Here is a 22,671-nt window from a genome sequence, read left to right on the forward strand (position 1 = left end):
ATTCCAAACCACCAACTAGTAACTATCATTTTTTAGCTAAAATCTACTAAATCAAAAACTAAAATATACTTAAGTATTTTTGGGATATATTTGGGATTTTTTATAATAAAAACAACAGCTAACTTAACGGGATAGGCGCAAAATGTCGTCTGTTAAAATGTTCAATGTATTTTAAATTTTAAATGTTTTCGTTTTTGCGAATCCTTAGAAAACTAATAAGTATTTTTGAAAAATTTAAACGCACAAAGAAAGATTACGTTATTACCGAGGACCGAAAGTCCCTGAAAATTTCTATAATATTGATTTTAATACGTTACAGGGGTGAAAAAAAGAAAAAAATTTAGTGACTTTTAATTCCAAATATCTCGTTCAAAAGAAACGTTTTGGTTTTTCTAAATAATGCAGTCTTTCATTCTGCGTTTAAATTTTTCAAAAGGACTTATTATAGTTTCCTCATGATTCGAAAAAAATGGATCAAATTCTGTTGAAATATACCAAAAATCTACTAAAAAATATTGCCTACTAGAATTTTTTAAAAAATATCAAAAATCTACCAAAAAATTAGAAATCTACTAAATGTGGCAACGCTGTTAATGAGAATGATACATTCTTTTGACACTGGTCACATGACCTCTGTCACCCAATAAGAGGGTGCGTTCCAAAATGGTTTTGATAGTCGGCGGAGCCGGGTTTGGTTGGCGATTGGACTTCTAAGTTGTCTTATCCGTCTAAGGTTGGTAATAAGGTATTTTTTTAGTAATATTGGTAATATTGTTTAATGCGCCATTTTGGTTTTACTTGAGATTTTTTGGATGTAAAGAAAATGAAAACACAGAATATAAAAAATGCAGGCATTTTCTGATAGCTTTAAAAGCACCATCAATACATTAAATTTATACAGAACATCTTTAACATAAATTTTGACTTTTATATTAAAATTTGATTTTTTAAATTTGCATATTTTTTGTCAAAAATGTCGTAAAAAAGGCAGCGCGTGTGTTTTTTAAAGGTGAAATATCCATATTTGACGGTAATCTGAGATGCGTTTATAAATTTCACATCAGGTAATAAGTCCTTTATGTATTTATATCATATAAATTTAAATACCCAATACGATGTCAAAACAGTTTACTTTTTGGTTTTCGCATTCACCATACAGGTGTTAAAAATATAGGTAAAAAAACATAACTAGTCTGACTCCTTGAGCAACCATTGCACGCGCAGGTGCTTTTTATAGTCGCTTCAGTTGTCTTATGCAACGGTTACGAAATAATGTTGCTTAAACAGGAGGTTGCCTAGGCAACGTCAAGACAACTCAAAAATCGTCCACCAAATCAGTGCAGAATAGGGTCGTCTTTTAGGCAATAACAACGTTGTAAGAAAACGTTGCCACGCGGTAGACAACGTTGTGGCGTCGACAAATTGCTACTTGGGGAGAAGCCGGTAAATTATTAGTTTTTTTTAAGTTTTTCGTCAATATTTCTAAAACTGTGCTTTAGCGTAAACAATGTTATATACAAAAATGTTCTACATAAAATTTAAAACAAAAAATGTTCTATACATAATTGTTATAAAATCAACGGTTCCAGAGTTACGGAGGGTGAAAAGTCGAGGTTTTCGATACTTTTTATATTTTTTGGGCAATATTTATGATATAACTATACCAAAAACCCAGACATCCAAAGTGAAAGTTATTCTTTAACACCAAATTGTTCTATATGGTCCACATAATGTTCATAAAAAAGTCACACCATTTTGAGCGTCGGGTTTGGGGGGGGGGGGAGAGGGGGGGGGAAATCGGTAAATATAAAAAGTACCGAAAACCTCCACTTTTCACCCTCCGTAACTCTGGAACCGTTGATTTTATAACAATTATGTGTACAACCTTTTTTGTTTTAAATTTTATGTAGAACATTTTCCTATAATGCATTCCTTACGCTAAAGCATAGTATTAGAAATATTGACGAAAAACGTAAAAAAACTACTAATTTACCGACTTCTCCCCATCTCCCCCCCAAACCGGACGCTCAAAATGGTGTAACTTTTTACTGAACAATATGTGGACCATATAGAACAATTTGGTGTTGAAGGAAAACTTTTACTTTGGATGTCTGGGTTAGTCCTTCGTAACTTTGGAACCGTTCATTTTAGAAGGGTTATGCATAGGGCCTTTTTTATTTCAAATTTAATGTAGAACAATTTTGTGTAGAGGGTTGTTCATGCTAAACCGCTTAGTTTTAGAAATATTGACGAAAAACGTAAAAAACTACGAATTTGCAGACTTCTCCCCCCTCTCCCCCCAAACCCGACGCTCAAAATGGTGTGACTTTTTTCTGAACATTATGTGGACCATATAGAACAATTTGGTGTTGGAGGATAACTTTCACTTTGGATGTCTGGGTTTGGGTCTAACTATACCATACTATTTACCAAGTTTTACGAATAAAACGTAAAGAACATTTTTTTCCATGAATCAATTATTGTTATAGTCCGTTCGCTAAACTCAGACTCAACTGGCTAGTGATTTAAGCTAGTAATTTTGCCAATTTGATAAAATTGCCAAAAAAATTATTACTAAATAGTTAATAATTTACTAAATATTTAATAATTTTGCAAATTTTGTCAAAATTGGCAAAAAACAAAAAAGTTACGTACTAAAATCTTTAGCCATTTGCGTCTGAGTTTAGCGAACCGACTATATATCGACTTCGATGGTTAAAATGTAATGAAAAATTCCCACCACCGAGATGGGGTGGCAACCACGCCAAGGTTTTAGCGTACAGCGGCATGATATAGAAAATGATCTTTGGGCTATTCCCTACCTTTTGTGTAGTTTCTGTAGTTGTGTAGTGTAAATTTCAAGTAAATCCAAGCTGGACGAAAAAATTGCGAGCCAAAGTGCTTCATTTTCTGGCCTATATGTCGGGTAAAATGGTCCCCTCGGGTAAAATAATTTTAAAACATATTTTTACAGAATTTTCATAAAACTAACGTTTAGATTTTTTTATTATATTCATAGTCTAGGCGCCAGAGGGGTCACCGTGTCCTTTTCAATTCTGATGGGCAAGGCAAACCCAACGGTTACTTATGGATTTTTGGCTGCTGATTACGAATTTCGAGGGTGGATTTCCATCCGAGTGGTCAAAAAATTGTTATAAACAATTTAATTGTTTATAAATTGTTTATAAGGCTCTGGCTCTTAAACTAAAAAAAAAAATAAAAAAAATGTTTCAAATAAAATTTTTTCTTTAAAAAAACGAAGAAAAAACGTTTACTTAACTTAAATCCAACAATTATAACTCAAGATATTGTAAAATTAGTGCACAATGCAAATTGCAAAATAAGTATTTTTCGAAGCGTTATCGATCGTAACTCGGCTTGTATAATGCAAATGAGCCTTAGAAGGTCTCATTTTAAAGCTTAATTAATAAACTTCCAAACAAAGTTTGTTAAATTACATTATCTTCATTTCTTTTAAGTAATACCTGCTAGTAATAGAGCTTTCACACGACCCATAATCTCATTTAAAAAAATCATCGACTACGTCATTACGCCCAGATGGATAACATAGAATAGAATAATTCAAAAGGAATCTTTTGAGCTAAGGAAGTGTTCGTAGGTTTATTTTGGCCAAGATATCGATAATTGAATAGCTCGCTCTGAGGTTCAAAATCGGCTCACAGTCAAGTAATATCACGGTAAACACACCGATCAACTGCTCTCGTGTTAAACTATTTTGCTCAGGAGGCCTTGCCCGTTCTTAATTATGTCTGTCAATGTCTACAAATATAACATACTACTGTCAATTCTGTCTGTTTGTAACAACAAAGTCATTGCTTCTTAATAGTGTAATGTAATATTGATTTGCTGCAATAATGAATAATTTAATTAATAAAAAATTGTGTATTATGTGTCAAAAAAACATCATATAATAAAGTAATTTGGAAAACCTTGTTAAGAAGTCCATTAATTTAGCTTTAAAATGAGATCTTAAAAACTTATTTGCATTCGTATAAGCAGAGTTACGATCGATAAAGCGTCGAAAACTAGGTACTTACTTTACTGTGAGCCGATCTTGCGCCTCATAGCGCGCCATTAAAATATCGATATCTTGGCCAAAAATAAACTTACGAATATTTTCATAAGCTCAAATTGTTCCTTTTGAGTTTTTCTATCATTATTGTTAATTAAAGTATAAATGTTTATAGCTCATATTTGCTTGAAACCCTTATAAACTTATTAAAGTACAATTTTTTTAAGAAAATTATAGCTTCAAATGAGTATAACTTAAAAAAAAATGAAAATAAAGTAATTTAAAAATCGTTGTTTGCAAGCCTATTAACTAAACTTTAAAATGAAACCCTCTAAGGCTTATTTGCATGCGCACTAACCGAGTTACGATCGATAAATACTTATTTTGTAATTTGCAATTTGCATTGTGCACCAATTTTACAATATCTTGAGTTCTAATTGTTTAATTTAAGTTTAGTAAATGTTTTTTTCTTCGTTTTTTATTGAGAAACAGATTTTGTTTGAAACATTTTTTTCTATCTTTTTAGTTTATGAGCCAGAGCCTTATAAACAATTTATAAACAATTAAATTGTTTATAACAATTTTTTGACCATTCGGATCGAAATTCAAGCTCGAAATTCGTAATCAGCAGCCAAAAATCCATAAGAAACCGTTGAGGTTGTCCATCAGAAATGAAAAGGACACGGTGACCTCTATTTGGCGCCTAGACTATCAGTACCACTTGCTATACAGGGTGATTGATTAGTAGGGTACAGCTCAATAGCTCCACTGTAGTAATAGATAGCAATAAAAGTTAATAACAAAAATTCTAGCCACCTTTGAGCTTCACATTACAAAATTAGTTAGAGTGTTACAGGGTGTTCGATAACACAGTGGCAGACCAAACTTATGTTTTTTTAAAATAGAACACCCTATATTTTATTTTATATTCGAAATCCTGTTAACTTCTTCATCACAAAAGTATAAAGGTTTGTTATGTTATACATGGTATTTACAAAGTTATAACCAATTTTATATGAAAATCGTAACAAGTTCAACTCCCTGTATAAATAAAAATAAGCAAAACAACAATAGTTCATTAATGCCATATTTTTTAACGTATTGTCAAAATTTTCAAGAATGGTCGGTATTGCTAATTTTCTTTATATCAAATACAGGGTGAGTCAAAACGCAAGTACATTATTTTCTCAGTAATTTTAAATGGAACACCCTGTATTTTATATCACTATTGAAAAGTACCATTACCGTACTTTAATTTTTAGATAACACTCCCTATGTCTAAATTTATTAGTTTTCGAGATATTTTCATTTTTCAATGGACCAGTAGCGTGGCCACCCAAATCACCAGAATTTAATAAACTGGACTGATTTTTTTGGGTAGGTTAATAATAAAGTTTATAAAATACCTCCAACAACAAGGGATGAGCTGAAAAATAGAATACAAAGTGTATTTCGATGTGTTAATTTACAAATGCTCCGTAGAGTAAGTAGCTCATTCAATGGTCGTTTTTAGGCGTACATAAATGTGTTAGGAGATAATTTTGAACACCTTATGTAATTAAATATTAAAAATATTTTATTAAAAGTAGCTTCTAATTTTTTCAAACATGTTTTTTTTTGCAAAATGTATTACTGATAAATTATGTTTCGTTCTTTATTTGTTACATTGTTATATTTACATAAAAAAGTAGTGTTTAATTGTCTTCAGAAAATATTGTATTTTGTGTTTTGTGTGTTTTTTTGTAAAATTTATTACTAATTTTCTTTGTTTATTTGTTGCATTTACATAAAAAGATAGTTTTTAATTGTTTCAAAAATGTTGCATGTAGTGGTTGTGTTTTTGTTTGTAAAATGTATTACTAATAAATTATTTTTATTTCTTTATTTGCTACAGTGTTACATTAATTACCGGGGCCCTGATTCTAAATCAAATTTCGACCAAAAACAAGTCGCTTTCAATATGGCGACTGTCGAAATTATTTGACACGGAGATGAATGAATGGCCAAAAGCGAGGTTAGGTTTAGTTTAGATGTGTTTTGTTTATTTCTTGCAAGGAAAACTAAATCAAAAGGTATTATAATATAGCTGGGTTTAATTGAAATTTGCTTGTTTTGAGGAATTAGATAGAATAGTATTAAATTAGAAATATAATAATTGAGAATGTCCACAACATGAATCATCAACTCAATGAAAGATGTGAGGTAATAATCTGGGAAAATTAGTAAAAAACAAGGAAAATTAATTACCAGCTATTTTATTGCTGGACATGCTGAAATCAAATCTTAAGATTTCCTATATTAGTAATATAGCTGTGCAAAGTCCACAGAAAGTGTGCTATTTTGTTTATAAACAAATTAGCACTCCGAAATCTTTTTTTTTTTATTATTGCTCTATAACTCCGAAAATTTTAACTTTAAACCAAAACACTCACATAAAAATTGACAGTAATTTAATTCTGCACATTGATAATTTATTCCAATTTCCTTCGACGGAAATTTTCTTCGGAAAATTCGGGTTTTCCAAACAAAATCTTTAATTTTCAACTAAAATTTGAGGGAAGTAATTATTTATCAATAATTAAATAATTTGGTGACAGTGACATAAATCTTTTTTGTTATGAGTGTCTTGAAGATATGAAAATTTGTATGTACAAAGAGGACCGGAATTAAAAGGTATCTAATGGTTCAAAGATTAAAATCCTGTTGTTTATAACTCTGTCGCAAATGCCGGTCAAATTTGACCGGTTATACCTGGAATCACTCCTCGCAATTCAATTTGTTTTTCTTCGAAAAGGACACAGAAGCCGTGCTCTTTTCAACAGCGTTAACTTAATTTAATTTAACCTAATATTTTCTGAGGGGTTCTATTTGTTTATAAGCCAAAAAATTGTTTCTTTATAACATTCCTGAGACCGCTCAAATGGTCCAATTTCAATCCTGTAAGGTACGTTGAATAGGTATAGTGCTTTTTTATATGATAATCATAGTTATTCTGGTGTATCATAATCTTTCTGGTTATTATTTCGACCGAAATTTTTTAATTAACATTTTAATTATTGCTAAACTATTGGTTAGATTGTCGCCGGTCTCCTGATATACAGAGAGGGGCTAAATTATGGAATAAATTCATTTTCTCTAAAATGGACGATTTTAGAGAAAAATCCCGAAACAGGTCGATTTTTATTTTTAAATTAAATTTCTTGGCATATATTTCAAACTAGTGACGTCATCCATCCGAGCGTGATGACGTAATTATTTTTTTAAATAGGAATATGGGTTCGTGTTGTAGCTCATTTACAAAGGCGTTCAATGCTCTATTCAGTATTATAAACATTAATATCATTATTTATACAGGGAGGCCAAAAAAAATTTTGAATTAAATTAATTGACGCAAGAAGAAGAATGCATGTAATTTATTTAACTCAAAATACATTCTATTGCTGTCAGAAAATAGAAAAAAATGTTTATTTTGCAAATAAACATTGCTTTTAGCTTAAATTAAAAGTTCAAACTGCCAATAGGTAGGAGGGAGGCTGTTTGTGATTTAATTTAAGCGAAAAGAAATGTTTATTTGTGAAATAAACCTTTTTTTTCTATTTTCTGACAGCAGTACAATGTATTTTGAGTTAAATAAATTACATACATTCTTCTTTTTGCGCCAATTAATTTAATTCAAAATTTTTTTTGGCAACCCTGTATAAATACCTAATGATATTAATGTTTATATTACTGAATAGAGAATTAAACGCCCTTTCAAATGACCTACCACACGACCCCTATTCCCATTAACAAAATTATCGATTACGTCATCACGCTCAGATGGATGACGTCACTAGTATGAAATATATGCCAAAAAATTGTAATTTAAAAATAAAAATCGACCTCTTTCGGGATTTTGCTCCAAAATCGTCCGTTTTAAAGAAATGAATTTATTCCATAATTTAGCCCCTCTGTATAATCTACTATAATAAATCTTTCATGTCTTCAATTATTTAATTATTGATAAATAATTAGGTACTTCCCTAAAATTTTAATTGAAAATGGCAGATTTTTTGGGAAAACTCGGATTTTCTGAGTAAAATTTTTGTTGAAGGAAATCGGAAAAAAAAATAACTTTGTGCAGAACTAAATTACGGTGAATTTTTATTTGAGTGTTTTTGGCTCAAAGGAAAAATTATAGGAGTTACAGACCACTAATTGAAAAAAAAAAAGAAGATTTAGGAGTGCTAATTTGTTTATAAATAAAATAACACACTTTCTGCGGACTTGTCATACCCCATATTACTAATATATGCAATCTTAAGATTCGATTTTAGCAATAAAATAGCTGGTAAATAATTTTTCCCAAAAATGGTATTTTTTCTATAATTTTCCCAGACTATCAACAAAATCCAAGAAACCGAAGCGCCAACCCAAATTCTGAGCAGTCTCAACATGATAAGGTTAATATCCCCAAGAATCGCTATACTCTCCGGCTGTCATGGCGGTGTCGAAATGAAATTGCGACTGTCGAAATGAATTAGAATCAGGCCCCGGATTGATAATCGGTAATCTTCAATTGTAAATTCAGTCATGGCTTACTTAAAATTTAGATAAATACCTATAAATGTACTCGCGTTTTGACTCACCCTGTATTTGATATAAAGAAAATTAGCAATATCAATAATTCTTAAAAATTTTGACAATACATAAAAAATATGGCATTAATAAACCATTGCTGTTGTGCTTATTTTTATTTATACAGGGAGTTGAACTTGTTACGATTTTGATACAAAATTGGTTATAACTTTGTAAATACCCTGCAAAACATTACAAACCTTTATATTTTTGTGATGGAGAAGTTAACAGGATTTCTAATATAAAATAAAATATAGGGTGTTCCATTTAAAAAAAAAAACAAAAGTTAGGTTTGCCACTGTGTTATCGAACACCGTGTAACATTCTAACTAATTTTGTAATGTGGCTCAAAGGTGGCTAAAATTTTTGTTATTAACTTTTATTGCTATCTATTACTATAGCGGAGCTATTGAGCCCTACTAATCAATCACCCTGTATACGCCAAAAACAAACTCGAATGGAGTCAGGTGGTAGTAAATAAATCAAAGGATTGAAATTGTAGGTAGTAAAATAAGTACTACCGATATTTTTTCTGTTTATAGGGGAGGTAATAATAAACTAGCTCTTGGAGGAATTAACGTAATAATGCATAGTGCGGAAACCGTAGTACTGACAGGATTCGCATCACACAGCATGGAATTGTCCTGGCATAAACTACGCAAGACAACAACTATTAAGACACTGAGAAGGAATGTTTTTGCACCGCACGAACTAACACGAATCAGCCCAAATCCAAAAACAACGATTCAGCATTGGATATCTTTATCACCAATGATGTAATTATGCAAGATTTGGGGACACACTATGAGTACAGTTCCGACCATAAATAAACCGATGCCAGGAATTAAGACTTCAAGTGTGAACCTGTCAAAATTGAACCAGTCAAAATATGGAAATGGAAAGAGCAAATTGGCCAAATTACAGAAAACAGCTAAACTAAATGGATATAAAGAGAGAATTCGGATCCACAAAAGAAATCATGAGAAAAATCAATGGAAAATAACATCCCAAAGAAATATACGACCAACAGAGGGCTAAAAATTCCAAAAGAGCTGAAAGAACTCAAAAAGGAACTCAGAATACACCCTGTATAAATAGATAGTTATCTTAATCAAAAATGAATAACCATTTTTTTAATTATTTTAATGTTTATATTACTAAATAGAGAATTAAATAACCTTTCACATGAGCTAGCACACGACCCCTATTCTCATTTAAAAAATAGTCGATTACATAATCACGCTCAGATGGATGACGTCACTAGTATGATATATATATATGTCAAAAAATCACAATTTAAAAATCGAATAACTTTTGTATTTAACATTTTTTTCTAATTCTGTAAATGAAGCAGTTTACAGGGGATCAAAATATAGTGAATAACCCTGTACATCTGATAGTGGACAATGAAAACGTTGATCTCATCCATGAATAAACAATTGTTCTACAAAGAGATATTTCTTCGTTTCCAAGTATTTTACTTATAACGGAAAAAAAATTCGTAATACATCTTCACCAGACGAGTCAGATGAATGGGTAATAAGTTGACGACATTCAAGATAATATTAACTTTTTGGAAACAGTTCGGACAAAGTGAGATGGAAAATGGTTCTAGAACCGGTGTAGGAACCTTTCAGAATGTTACATAGCCTATTACTGGCACATTTTTTAGAAATATTTTATATTATAAAATCTTTTAGAATATTTTACGAGTCTAAAAAATTTAAATGGAACTTATCCGCCAACTTTTAACACGTTGACGGACAGGACGTCTATAGACGTCTAATTTTCATTGATGTAATGTGACACAACGTCTATAGACGACATTTTTAAAATAGCGAGTTGTGACAAAAAATCGGTATCAAAAAATATCACAATACATCTACAGATGCATACATGTTACACGATGTCCATTGTCGTCGTCCACATGGTTACAAAAAATGTTAAAAAACTCATTGTTTCCATAATCTATAAGGGCTAAAAGAAATACAGAAATTTCCCTAATCTACTTTGCAAAATACAAATAGTATCACAACACTTGATACTTGCTTATACATTTGACGCACTGTCCGTCAACATGTTAAAAATCGTTAGCATCACTGTAGTGATGTTGATTATAGTTATTTTCGAGTATTCGTTATAAATCGTTACTTTTATATAAAGTAATCATTTACAGTATTCGTTACTTTGATTACTAGGATTACTTTTGTATTTGAGTACCGGTAATCATATCGAGAATCGTATTTCTCAGTAGTTAGGTATTTTAAAATAACAACGACCTTCACCGATCTATTTAAGGGATAAAAATGATGTGATTACTATGATTACTTTTGTGACTTTTGTATTTGAGTACCGGTAATCATATCGAGAATCGTATTTCTCAGTAGGTAGGTATTTTGTATAGGTATTCCGATATAGCAACGACTTTCACCGATCTGTTTAAGGGATAAAAATGATTTGATTACTATGATTACTTTTGTATTTGAGTACCGGTAATCATATCGAGAATCGTATTTCTCAGTAGGTAGGTATTTTGTATAGGTATTCCGATATAGCAACGACTTTCACCGATCTGTTTAAGGGATAAAAATGATTTGATTACTATGATTACTTTTGTATTTGAGTACCGGTAATCATATAGAGAATTGTATTTCTCAGTAGGTAGGTTTGTATAGGTATTCCGATATAACAACGACCTTTACCAATCTGTTTAAGGGATACAAATGAGTTGATTACTATGATTACTTTTGTTACTTTTGAATTTGAGTACCGGTAATCATATCGATAATCGTATTTCTCAGTAGGTAGGTATTTTGTATAGGTATTCCGATATAATAACGACCTTCACGAAGTACGAAGTAATCAGAGTAATCAAAGTAGATACAATAGTCGTTACTCGCTCTGATACGTTTGGTACGAAGTAATCAGAGTAATCAAAGTAAACAAAGCAGATACAATAGTCGTTACTCACTCTGATACGATTGGTACGAAGTAACCAATCAAAGTAATCAAAGTAATCAAAGTAATCAAAGTAGATACAATAGTCATTACTCGCTCTAATACGATTGGTATGAAGTAACGAACTAATCAGAGTAATCAAAGTAATCAAAGTAGATACATGTGTAGTTACTAGTTCTGATACGATTGGTATGAAGTAACAAAGTAATCAGAGTAATCAAAGTAAAGATTTGCCTCTCTGTATAATAATCGCTACTTTCATTATTCGTAAGTAACGAGTAGTTTGTAACGAATAGTTACTTTTTTCAACATCACTACATCACTGAATTCAGTATCTTCTAAGATTTACCCATCTGGCCTGCAACTTAACTCGAAAAAAGTTTTGATTCAAGTACAGTAAATTAATAAATTTAAATAAACCTTTTTTCAAATGATTTACCTTCTCAAATTTTTTCTTGACTTTCTACGAGTAAAATCAAAATCTTCTTTAAGAATATACAGAGCCGCTCCCCATTTTGACTTTCTAAAGTAGTCATAGACTCTCTCCTTGTCCATGGCGTCCAGATCTGCCGTAAAGCCTTCTTCTGTTACCGAATGTCTCAAGGCTGTAGCTTTGTCGTTAAGAAAAATCCAAGTGAAGGACAAAAATGGCTGCAAGATCATATTTGCTATATATATTTTCCTTTGAAGCGAGAACATCCTAAAAATGAGAATCATTTTTTTTTTTTTAACTGAAAACTTCTATTGGCACGCTGAGAAAGAAAATTCACTTGACGTGAATACAAAATTAATAGCCCAGTCAGGATAGCATTTGACCTTGCATTACGAGCTGCCCTAAATTTTATTTCTCTAATCGTTAGTGGGTGTCAATAGAAGTGTAAATTTAAAATCTTCACTGAATTCCACCGTTGCGTTCGCCGCTATCTTGATTTTAAACGAGAACCGTTTTTGCTCAATATCTCCGTCATTTTCAACTTTTCGACAAAAAGTGTAGAAACTGACATTGTTAAAAATGCGATTTTCTATAATTTCGTTTATTATAATTTTTTTCGTACGGTGGATATTTTCCGAGTTATGGGGGAAAAATAGTGAGATTTTGAGCTTAATTATTGAATTATTGGATTATCTATAGTACGTATGCGGTAAAGGTGCGAGCGTAAGACCTGATTGATTTTATAGCAATTGTTTTTGTTCAATATCTACGCCATTCTCAACTTTTCGACAAAAAGTGTAAGGACTGAAATTGTTGCAATTACGATTTACTAGAACTTTTCGAGAGAACCAGTGGCGGGTCTACGAGGGGAAATGAGAAAATTCCCCCCAACAGAGCCCAAAATTTAAAAAAAAATTGTTGAAATATAAAAATATATTAGCTGACATGAAACTTAAAATATCGACAGACAACTTCAACCCATAAAACCGGCTAGTTAATAAAATTTAGTGAAATTAATTCATATCAGTTATTATGTATGTCTCTTATGTACTTATTTTGGTTGGTGTTTCATTGGGAGTTTCAAAAATTGTATAAAATATAATTCTCTTTATAAGTATAAGTACAATGATGTCGTAAAGTTAATAATAAATGAGACAATTCAATAATTATACTTCCCCTCCGCTTCCATTATTTTCCCCTTTAACTTGGAAAATATTAATCGCATAAAAAAATTGTGAAAAAGAAATTGTAGAAAATTGCATTTCCAACAATTTTAGTTTTATCCCTTTTTGTCGAAAAGTTGAAAATGGCGGAGATATTCAGCAACAACGGTTCTCCTTTAAGATCAATATGGCGGCTAATGCCACCGCGGAATTCAGTCGAGATTTTAAATTTACACTAATATTGATCTCTCCTAAAGAATAGAATTATAAAATTTGGGGCAGCTCGGAAACAAGATTCAATTCAGTAATTATGCTCCCCACACCTCTTTTTACTATTTTCCCACTTAACTCGGAAAATATCAACATATATCAGCATAAAAAAATTTTTAAAGAGAAATTGTAGGAAATCATATTTGGAACAATTTTAGTTGAAAATGGCCTAGATATTGAACAAAAACAATTGCTATTAAATCAATCAGGTCTTACGCTCGCGCGATTACCGCATACGTACTACCTTAAATATTAATTTTAGATAAAAAATAAGGGATATCAAAATTGTGTAGAATTTAATTCTCTCCATTTTTGTATAGGTACATTTTTGTCGTAAAACTAATAAAAAACGAGATAATTCAATAATTATCTTCTAACTGCCACTATTTTCTGCCATAACTCGGAAAATATTGGCCCCACAAAAAAATTGTAGGAATAGAAATTATAGAAAATCACATTTTTAACAATTTTGGTTCTTATACTTTTTATCGAAAATTTGAAAATGACGGAGATATTGAGCCAAAACAGTTCTCGTTTAAAATCAAGATGGCGGCTAACGCAACGGCGGTATTTAGTCGAGATTTTAAATTTACACTACTATTCACCCCCTAAAGATTAGAAAAATAAAATTTGGGGCAGCTCCTAATGCAAGGTTAGGCTTGTTATTCGTCTAACTCGACTGGACTATAATTATTAATAAATTTATATAGAATGGGGCATTCCAAGACTTTGACGTTTGAGAGGCACAACTGTCAAATATTGTGTTTGTTTATATAGGTTTGTTCCAACACGACCGAGAACCGTCACGAAACGGTAACGCTCCTGCGCAGTAAACAAAATCCGTTCTAACAAAAAATATGATCGTCATCGGATCGTCCTTCCCACTGTTCCAACAAGAACTGTGTTCTTTCGGTGACGGTTTCGTGATGATCATTTCAGTAATCGGGCAAATGCATAATGTGCTGGTTGGACTGACTTGCTCACTAGAATTTAATTCTTTAAATTTTTTGAGCCTTTGATCGACTAAAAGCACACAAGCTGTCACCAACAAAAATGACAAATATATGATAATGAATAGATAAATAGTTATCAGTCAGATAACCGTTTCAACATCGGTTTTCAAATTACCGTCATGGGACGATAACTGGGCGACACAATTACGAACATGCGCACAACAAACGGTACAAGTAGTTTCGTGACGGTTTCTGGACCGTCCAAAAGTTCATGTTGGAACAAACCTTATTTGCACCCCATGTTTCTTAAGTATTTTACCGTTAACAGGTTTTTATCATACTTGTATTTTCCGAACATTTTGTTGTAGATTTTGTGTAGTTTTGTGTAGATTTTGTGTAGAGAAGAAATCTTCAAGAAAGAGACTGGCTAGATCGACAGGCTTGGCGATTGGGTACCGGAGGGCGAAGAACGCTATAGAACCGGCTATATATATATATATATATATATATATATATATATATATATATATATATATATATATATATATAATATCCAACTACAGCTTATTCTCGAAGCTTAAAGACCAGACACCGCTTCTAAATCAGAGTCATATCATCTATCAACTTTCTTGTCTCGAATGTGATGGGCAGTATATAGGACAAACATCGCAATGGCTGAAACAAAGAATAACGCAGCACAAAAGTGATTGTAAGACACACAAAAATACTTGTGCAGCAGCACACCATTCCATAACAACAGGACACCAATTTAATTTGTCAGATATCAAGATCTTAGATTCAGAAAGCAATTATAAGAAAATATTGTTCCTCGAGATGTACCACATAAACAGTAATAAACGTTCAATTAATTACAAATCAGACACAAGTAGATTAAGCGAAATTTACTGCAATGTTTTAAAATTCGAAAAATAGCAGAATATTAAACAGATGGCTCGATATTGGAACTTTTGACCCTTAACACATGTGAGAAAAGATACCTGACTCAGTGCCGCCCTCGACGTTCTCGTGAAACGACATGCATAGCTTTAAGTTAAATTGCTTTATATAACATACCTACAACAATTCGTAAGTTATATCATTGTAATATTATGTTTGTACGTAACTGTTAGTTAATTTTGTAGTTTGTTCCTGATGAAGATGAAAAATTAATAAATACTCATCGAAATATCGAATTCAACAGAATTAAATGTAGTTTCAATCTAAGCCACAGACCGCAATTCCCGATAATTTCAACACTGTTTTATAGTGTTATAGTATATATATATATATATATATATATATATATATATATATATATATATATATATATATATAGAAAGAAAACTTGGTTTAATAATAGCTGACTCAATTTAAATTATTTAAGGAGGAGAAAATAATTGGGTAACCAGCTGAATATGGACAAAGTGTACTCTTTTTACTTATTCCAATATATTTCGCCCATTTTCATGGGCATCATCAGGGAAAGCTACAATGTTGGTTGTTAGGTAGGTACATAAGATGAATTAGCAGTATACTTACTAAGTGAGAATTGTTGTCACGATGTTTTAAAAGAAGCAAATATAAATAAAATGATAAAAAACTAAAATACAGAAATAACATATCACAAAAGTCCATAATTTAAAATATACATGATGATAGATAAAATTTATATATTGACACAATGAATTGAAAACAAGGTCTGACATTATTTATTTACTTTTATGTTAATTGTCAGTCAAATTTTTTTGGTCATTATCTTATTAAGTTAAACAGTTAAAATAGGTATCAGCAATCAATATTATTAATTATTTAAGTGAGAGATATTAGCTAAACCTGTTAAATTTTGATTATTTTTATTTTTGTCTAAGAATAGTAAATAAGAGTATATTTCACTCAGGTGATTAATGTCTGATTTTTTGTTGATGCAATTATCACATTGTGCTATAAAAGCCATCTCCAAAAAGATTCTTTTAGTATAATTTTTTTCTATATCTAAAATTTTAAATGAATTATAGTCCATGGTATGGTTATTGTCATTTACATGTGTAGCAAGAGTGCATCTTTCTGGATATAGTTGTCTATAATATAAATAATGGATATAAATTGTCTATAACCAGCTGAATATGTCCATATTCAGCTGGTTACCCAATTATTTTCTCCTCCTTAAATATATATATATATATATATATATATATATATATATATTTACTCCCAGCGTATGAAGTGAGCCACATATCAAAAGAAACTGCGGTTGAAGTGAGGTCCTGTACAAAGTGAGGTCCAGTATACGGACCTCACTTAGTCAATCAATGTAAGACTTTTTCGTAGACATGTACTGATAGCAAACACTGTTTTTTTACAAAAAAAAGTGGGACCTCACTTTGTATGGTCCACATCAATTTTTAGTTCAGAGATTTTCCGCATAGAGGCGCTGACTTTGGCGTATATTTTCTAACCATGTATATTCTATGCCCTGTTGAATAACTTACGATACACATAGTGAGGACCATACAACTGGCAACATCTGTTCAACCAATCTTTAAAACAGTGGATCGTCAATCGTCGCATAAATTCAAACAGTACAAAAATGTTTAATAGGTATTTTTAAAAAATTTAAACGCAAAATAGAAGACTACATTATTCCCGAGGGCAGAAAGTCCCTTATAATGAACAAAAAGTTTCTTTTGTAATATATATTTAAAATTAAAAATCATACTATTTTTTTCACCCCTGTTACTTATTAAAATAAATATTATAGAAGTTCTCAAGGACTTTCGACCATGGATAATACAGTAATATTTCTTTCTGCGTTTAAATTTTTTAAAAATACTTAAGGTTTTCTCAGTATTCGAAAAAAATGAACGCATTTAAAAATAATTCGAGCGAAATTTTTGCGCATATGCTCTCAGAAAGGCTTAAAATACTATAAATTTTTGTAATCAGTATTTCAATAGTTATTTATGATATAAGTGTTAAAAGTACACGTTTAAGGCACGCATGTGAAAGTTTGCAGAATGAGCGACAGCGAGTTCTGCAATTCACATGAGTGCCTTAAAAATGCACTTTTTAACACGCATATCATGCAATATTTTTTCTACAAACGTAATTACAGGACAATATCTACAAAAACTTTTACTTGAACTTGACTGACATTCCATTTTTATATTTTTTTGACATTACATCAAAATTGCCTATACGATCAATACGAATTGCAGTGCCATAAAAATTTTAAAGCACTAGTGCCTTAAAGCAGAGCCGGATAAAGGGGCGGGCGAGCCGGGCGACCGCCCGGGGCGCCAGAATTTGGGGGCGCCAAATTTTGAGAGACGCTGATATATAAATATAATATTTACCCCCCTCCGTGGCTCAGTGGTAAGAGCGCCTGCCTTTGGATCGAAAAAATCCGAAAGGTTGTGGGTTCGAATCTCACCAGGGTCGGAAATTTTTCATTTATTATAAATTAATAAATGAATATAGTTTCTGTCCTCGTGGGATCGGTTCTCACCGGAGGGACCGCAGACGTTCGGATACAATTAGCGTCTCTTTGCAAAGACAATGACGTCGACATTGCAAAGTAACAAGCCACTTACTCAACACACACACTACTTACACATGACACTAGGTACCTAAATGTTCAAAATTACCGTACCTACCATGCCAATGGCCATTAGTTGTCGAGGCATTAGCTAAACAAAAAAAAAATATAATATTTTTTACATTCACTATTTTTTTGGACTTTATAGATTATCTTTGGGCTAAGATTACTCCTAAGGCAATTAATATTAAATAATTGTAACAATAAGAAAACTATTTCTAGCTCACAAAAATTCTCTAATAAAAATAATGCAACCTAAAAATTGTTATGGCTTTTAAAGGTCATTTGTCAGGTAATACCTATCACTTTCATGGTATTACAATGTTATACATACATACTTAAAATACACGAAGATCAGATTTACGAAGTATCAACAAATTTATGAATAGTCAGTGATATTATTATACTGCTGCTTGTCATTATAGAATCAATGGTTAAATAGTTTTGTCTTCCTGTTCTGTAAACTTTGCTTTATCAACATTGTCGTGTGTCCGTGGGTGTGTAATTTGAAATAAAAAAAAAACAAACCAGGTATATCTATATGAATTAGAATTGACAAGTTCTTTTTCATAATATGAATATATATGAAATTTATTTCGAATACTTTGTACGCGTTAAGATGTTTCACTTTTTGCATAAAAACGGCACGAACGACGTATGAAAAAAAGGAATAATAGATTTTTGTATATATCATAAATTGAACGAGTAATTCCAAAATGATTTGTTATTTGAAATATCTCAGTGGCGTACTATGTTTTTCTTTAAAAAAATTCACACCATTTCAACAGTAGATAAAAAATTATTAATTTTATGTCAAAAAATGCGCAATAATTACCTCTTAAAACACATCAAATTTCATTTGCATATCTGAACCGGTTTTAGAACAATAAAGAAATCGTCAGTTTGTAAGAAAAATGTCAACACCCCATATCTCGGAAACGAAGTATTTGCTGACATACGCTTATAGAGCAAACTGTCATTATTTTTTCATATAGAATTACCCTTTAAAGTTTGTCGCATTTATTTAGAAACATCCTGTTTTTTCTTGACCACCCTGGATTTCCATAGTTTTTCCTGTATTATTTCACTTGACCGTTATTTTCAGTTCTTTCTGTTTTTCCAGTCCTGCAGGTTTCTTTTCTAATATTGCTTCGTCCATTTTATCTCTAAGAGATTTTCGGGGTCTGTCTCTCTTTCTTCTTCCTATCGGGCTCCAATCTGTTATTCTGTTTATCAACGATTTTGGTCTGCTCTTCTGCCATGTACGTACCAGGTTAATCTCTTTTGTTCTATGTTGTCTATTATCCCTTGAATTCATTACCATTATTTTCTTAATCTCTATGTTATTTATTCTATCCCTTCTACAGCTTCTACTTAGGTATTCGATCTCTGTTGCTCTTATTTTGCATTTGGTTTTCGTATTTTTTATTCAATTTTCACACCCATTATTCAAAATACTTTTTGTCATGGTGTTATATTATATTCTTCTTTTTGTTTTTATACTGATGTTCTTATCCCACAGTACCGGGTTTAATTTTAGTATGCAGCATATTGTTTGTCCTAGTAACTCGATACCTAAAACCATAGCTTGGTTTTATAGGTATCGAGTCATAGAGATAATAAAAAGCTCATGAGATAATAAAAAAAATAATGAATGATTTTATTTGAATTTGCATAGATGATTGTAAGGCCAAGGATATCACAACGGCTCTAAAAGGAAGAGAAAAAATAAAGATGTACAAGCTCGCGTTTGCAAAGAATATCCGCATGCTATTTTATGCTAAGTGGATGCCACTCCCTCAATTTAGTTATTGGTGATGCAGCTATATCTTGAGCACAATCAACATGTTTTTTGGTCTTGTAGAAGATTTATACACATTAAATGATATAAATGAGTCAGATTAAATAAATTATTAGACGAATTTTTTACTAAGCAACAACATTTTTGTTTAATTTAGTAGTATTTTGTATTTTGACAACGACACCCGATTTGGGCGTCGAAACGATAATATAATTATTTTTTCCAATTTAATTGTGGCTTATTTTCCATCTAAATAGTTATTTATACACATTTTTTACTGGTTGTTGATAATGTGCATTTATCTTTTACCTCGCTTCTTCGTCGCTTGAACTTAAAATGTGCTCGCTATACTATGCCCTATGTTGGATAAGTTATAAGTAATAACTATCCTACTATTTTTTAAATAAATATATTTTTACATAGTTCTTTATGGTAAAATTTTGATTTTTTCCTATTTTTTTATATTTGCAGTAAATTTGTATATTCTTATATGAAGGGGCGCCAAATTTTATTTTGCCAGGGGCGCTCAGAACCCTAAAACCGGCCCTGCCTTAAAGTAGCATTTTTAACGCACGTATGGAGTTCTAAAAATTGCATTTTTAACACGGTTGTAGAAAAAAGCCTTTAAATGAGGTGTCACATGATGTACTTACTTTCCTATTTAAAAAAAATCAAAGTTGTGCCTGTCACCTGAAGAAGAGGGATCGCGTAAAGTTCGAAACATTGACGCTATAATATACTATGATTATTTTTAAAATCGACCTATCCGAACGTTTTTCTTATGTGCTAAAAATAAATAAGTTAATAAGGGGGGTAAAACTTATTCCAGCGAACTGTATTTGTAACAACCAAGGTAGGGATGGCGGTTGTTGAACAAAAAACCGGTTTTCGGTTATACCGGTTTTTTACTTACGGTTTAACCTGGCGGTTATAACTGGTCAAAAAAAGCGGTTGTTCCAAAAACCATTTTTCGGTATTTTTAATCAGAAGCAAATACTCGATAGGTTATAATGTTAATATAATGTTATATGTTACATACATTTATATTGCAATTCAGTTTGCTCAATTTTCCTCCCGAAAAATTCCCCAACCAATTCAACCTATAAAAATTTTCCCATGTGCTTTCAAATTACCCTAAAAATGGGCGAAAGTACCCCAATCTGGCATCTCTGATTCGTCGCTCGTTGTAGACGGCGTCGGTGTATATTGCGTTGTCAATTGGGATATTCCCAAAACTCCCAAAAGTGATGATCCTACCGACATGTCCCTAGGATCTATCGAGTTTAAAAAAATATCCAAATGACATATTTTACTTAAGAGGAAACAGTAGCGATCAACAGGTAGCGAAAACGCATTCCAAGATTGCGGCTGTAATTTTGAATATTTTTTCGAGATATTTGGCACACGTATTCGTAATATAATAAAGAATGGCGGTACAGAGCCCAATTTAAAAAATATATTAATATGTGGAAATTACTCTGTAATTAAATACAATATTAAAAAAACGAGCCTGTACCGCCACTAAGAAGAACAAAAAAATATACTTTCTTCAAATAAACTTTTTTATCCGATGCCTAGATTTTGTGTCATTTTGGAACTACTAAAATTTTTTATTTCATTAGTAGTTCCAAAATGACACAAAATCTAGGCATCTGATAAAAAAGTTTATTTGAAGAAAGTGTATTTTTTTGTTCTTCTTAATGGCGGTACAGACTCGTTTTTTTAATATTGTATTTATTTACAGAGTAATTTCCACATATTAATATATTTTTCAAATTGGGCTCTGTACCGCCATTCTTTATTATATTACAAATACGTGTGCCAAATATCTCGAAAAAATATTCAAAATTACAGCCTCAATCTTAGAACGCGTTTTGGCTACCTGTTGATCGCTACTGTATCACCTTAAAAATAAATTCGATAAACCAATTCATCATTTATTAACATCAAAAAATTTCAGTAGGTAGTATTTTTTAACACGTTTGTATAATACCTTTCATTTCCTAAGAATTATGTATTATTTAAAAATTACATAATGGAGATTCCTAATCGTATTTCGGTATTCACATTTCATACAAGAGTCTCAAAGTACTCAAGTATAAACAATTTTTAGATGATTTTGGGAATATCGATTTCAAGCAGATCACTTACCTTTTTATGTAAATATTCATGTGTTTCATAAAAGCTGATGTGACACTTTCGTCCAGTTCTTTATTAGTAAATAAAAGTTGAATTATGGTTGTTTGGGTTAATAATTACTTGGCATATTATTTATAATACATATAGTAGGGGAGCAAAGTATGCTAAATGTGCAGTCACTCGAGCGCTTTGGGGACCTATTGGGTTGTGATTATTAGGTTCTAAAACCAAAAAAGTTGAGTAAAATTTTCCATTTTAGTGGGGACTTTCCATATTTTAATTTAATTTTCCATTTCCAACACCCGTTTTCTCCGATTATAGCGCCACCTATCCGTAATTAGAAAAAACCGTTTCGAATAAAAGTTGCTTATTTTACGCAAAGAATCCAAATCTGAAATAAAAAAAAGAAGTTCCTATTTAAGATTTTAAAGTAACCCCCCCCCCCACCTCCGTGGGGTCGTGTTTGGTACCATTCGATAGATTTCAGAAAAAATATTCAGAAATTGTAGTGTATTACCTATAAGAAGTTACCGTTAAGCCGGGTCCACACTATGTAACAAAACATGTTAAATAACAAAGTTTTGTAACTTGTTACAAAATTTTAAATAAACAAGTTTTAAAACACAGTGTTGTATAACATTTTTCTGGTTATATAGCATGTTTTATGTTATCCAACAGATGTCGGTAAACATCAAAGAAAGTTATAAAA

At 31.4% G+C, this 22,671-nt stretch overlaps 1 protein-coding gene across 2 annotated transcripts in view; it reads right to left on the reverse strand.

Moving 5' to 3' along the window:
- Window positions 1-22,671, reverse strand: part of LOC126890474 (putative fatty acyl-CoA reductase CG5065) — an 86,175-nt gene that overhangs the window by 13,940 nt on the left and 49,564 nt on the right. Inside the window, exon 7 of one of the 2 annotated variants that reach the window (XM_050659443.1) lies at window positions 12,048-12,308. The exons of the other annotated variant lie outside the window; for it this stretch is intronic. Coding sequence (XP_050515400.1) covers window positions 12,048-12,308 — 261 coding nt within the window. The remainder of the gene's footprint in view (window positions 1-12,047; window positions 12,309-22,671) is intronic. 2 annotated transcript variants of the gene reach the window in all.

The sequence above is a fragment of the Diabrotica virgifera genome, chromosome 8 (assembly GCF_917563875.1).
Source record: "Diabrotica virgifera virgifera chromosome 8, PGI_DIABVI_V3a".
Classification (NCBI taxonomy): Eukaryota; Metazoa; Arthropoda; class Insecta; order Coleoptera; family Chrysomelidae; genus Diabrotica; species Diabrotica virgifera.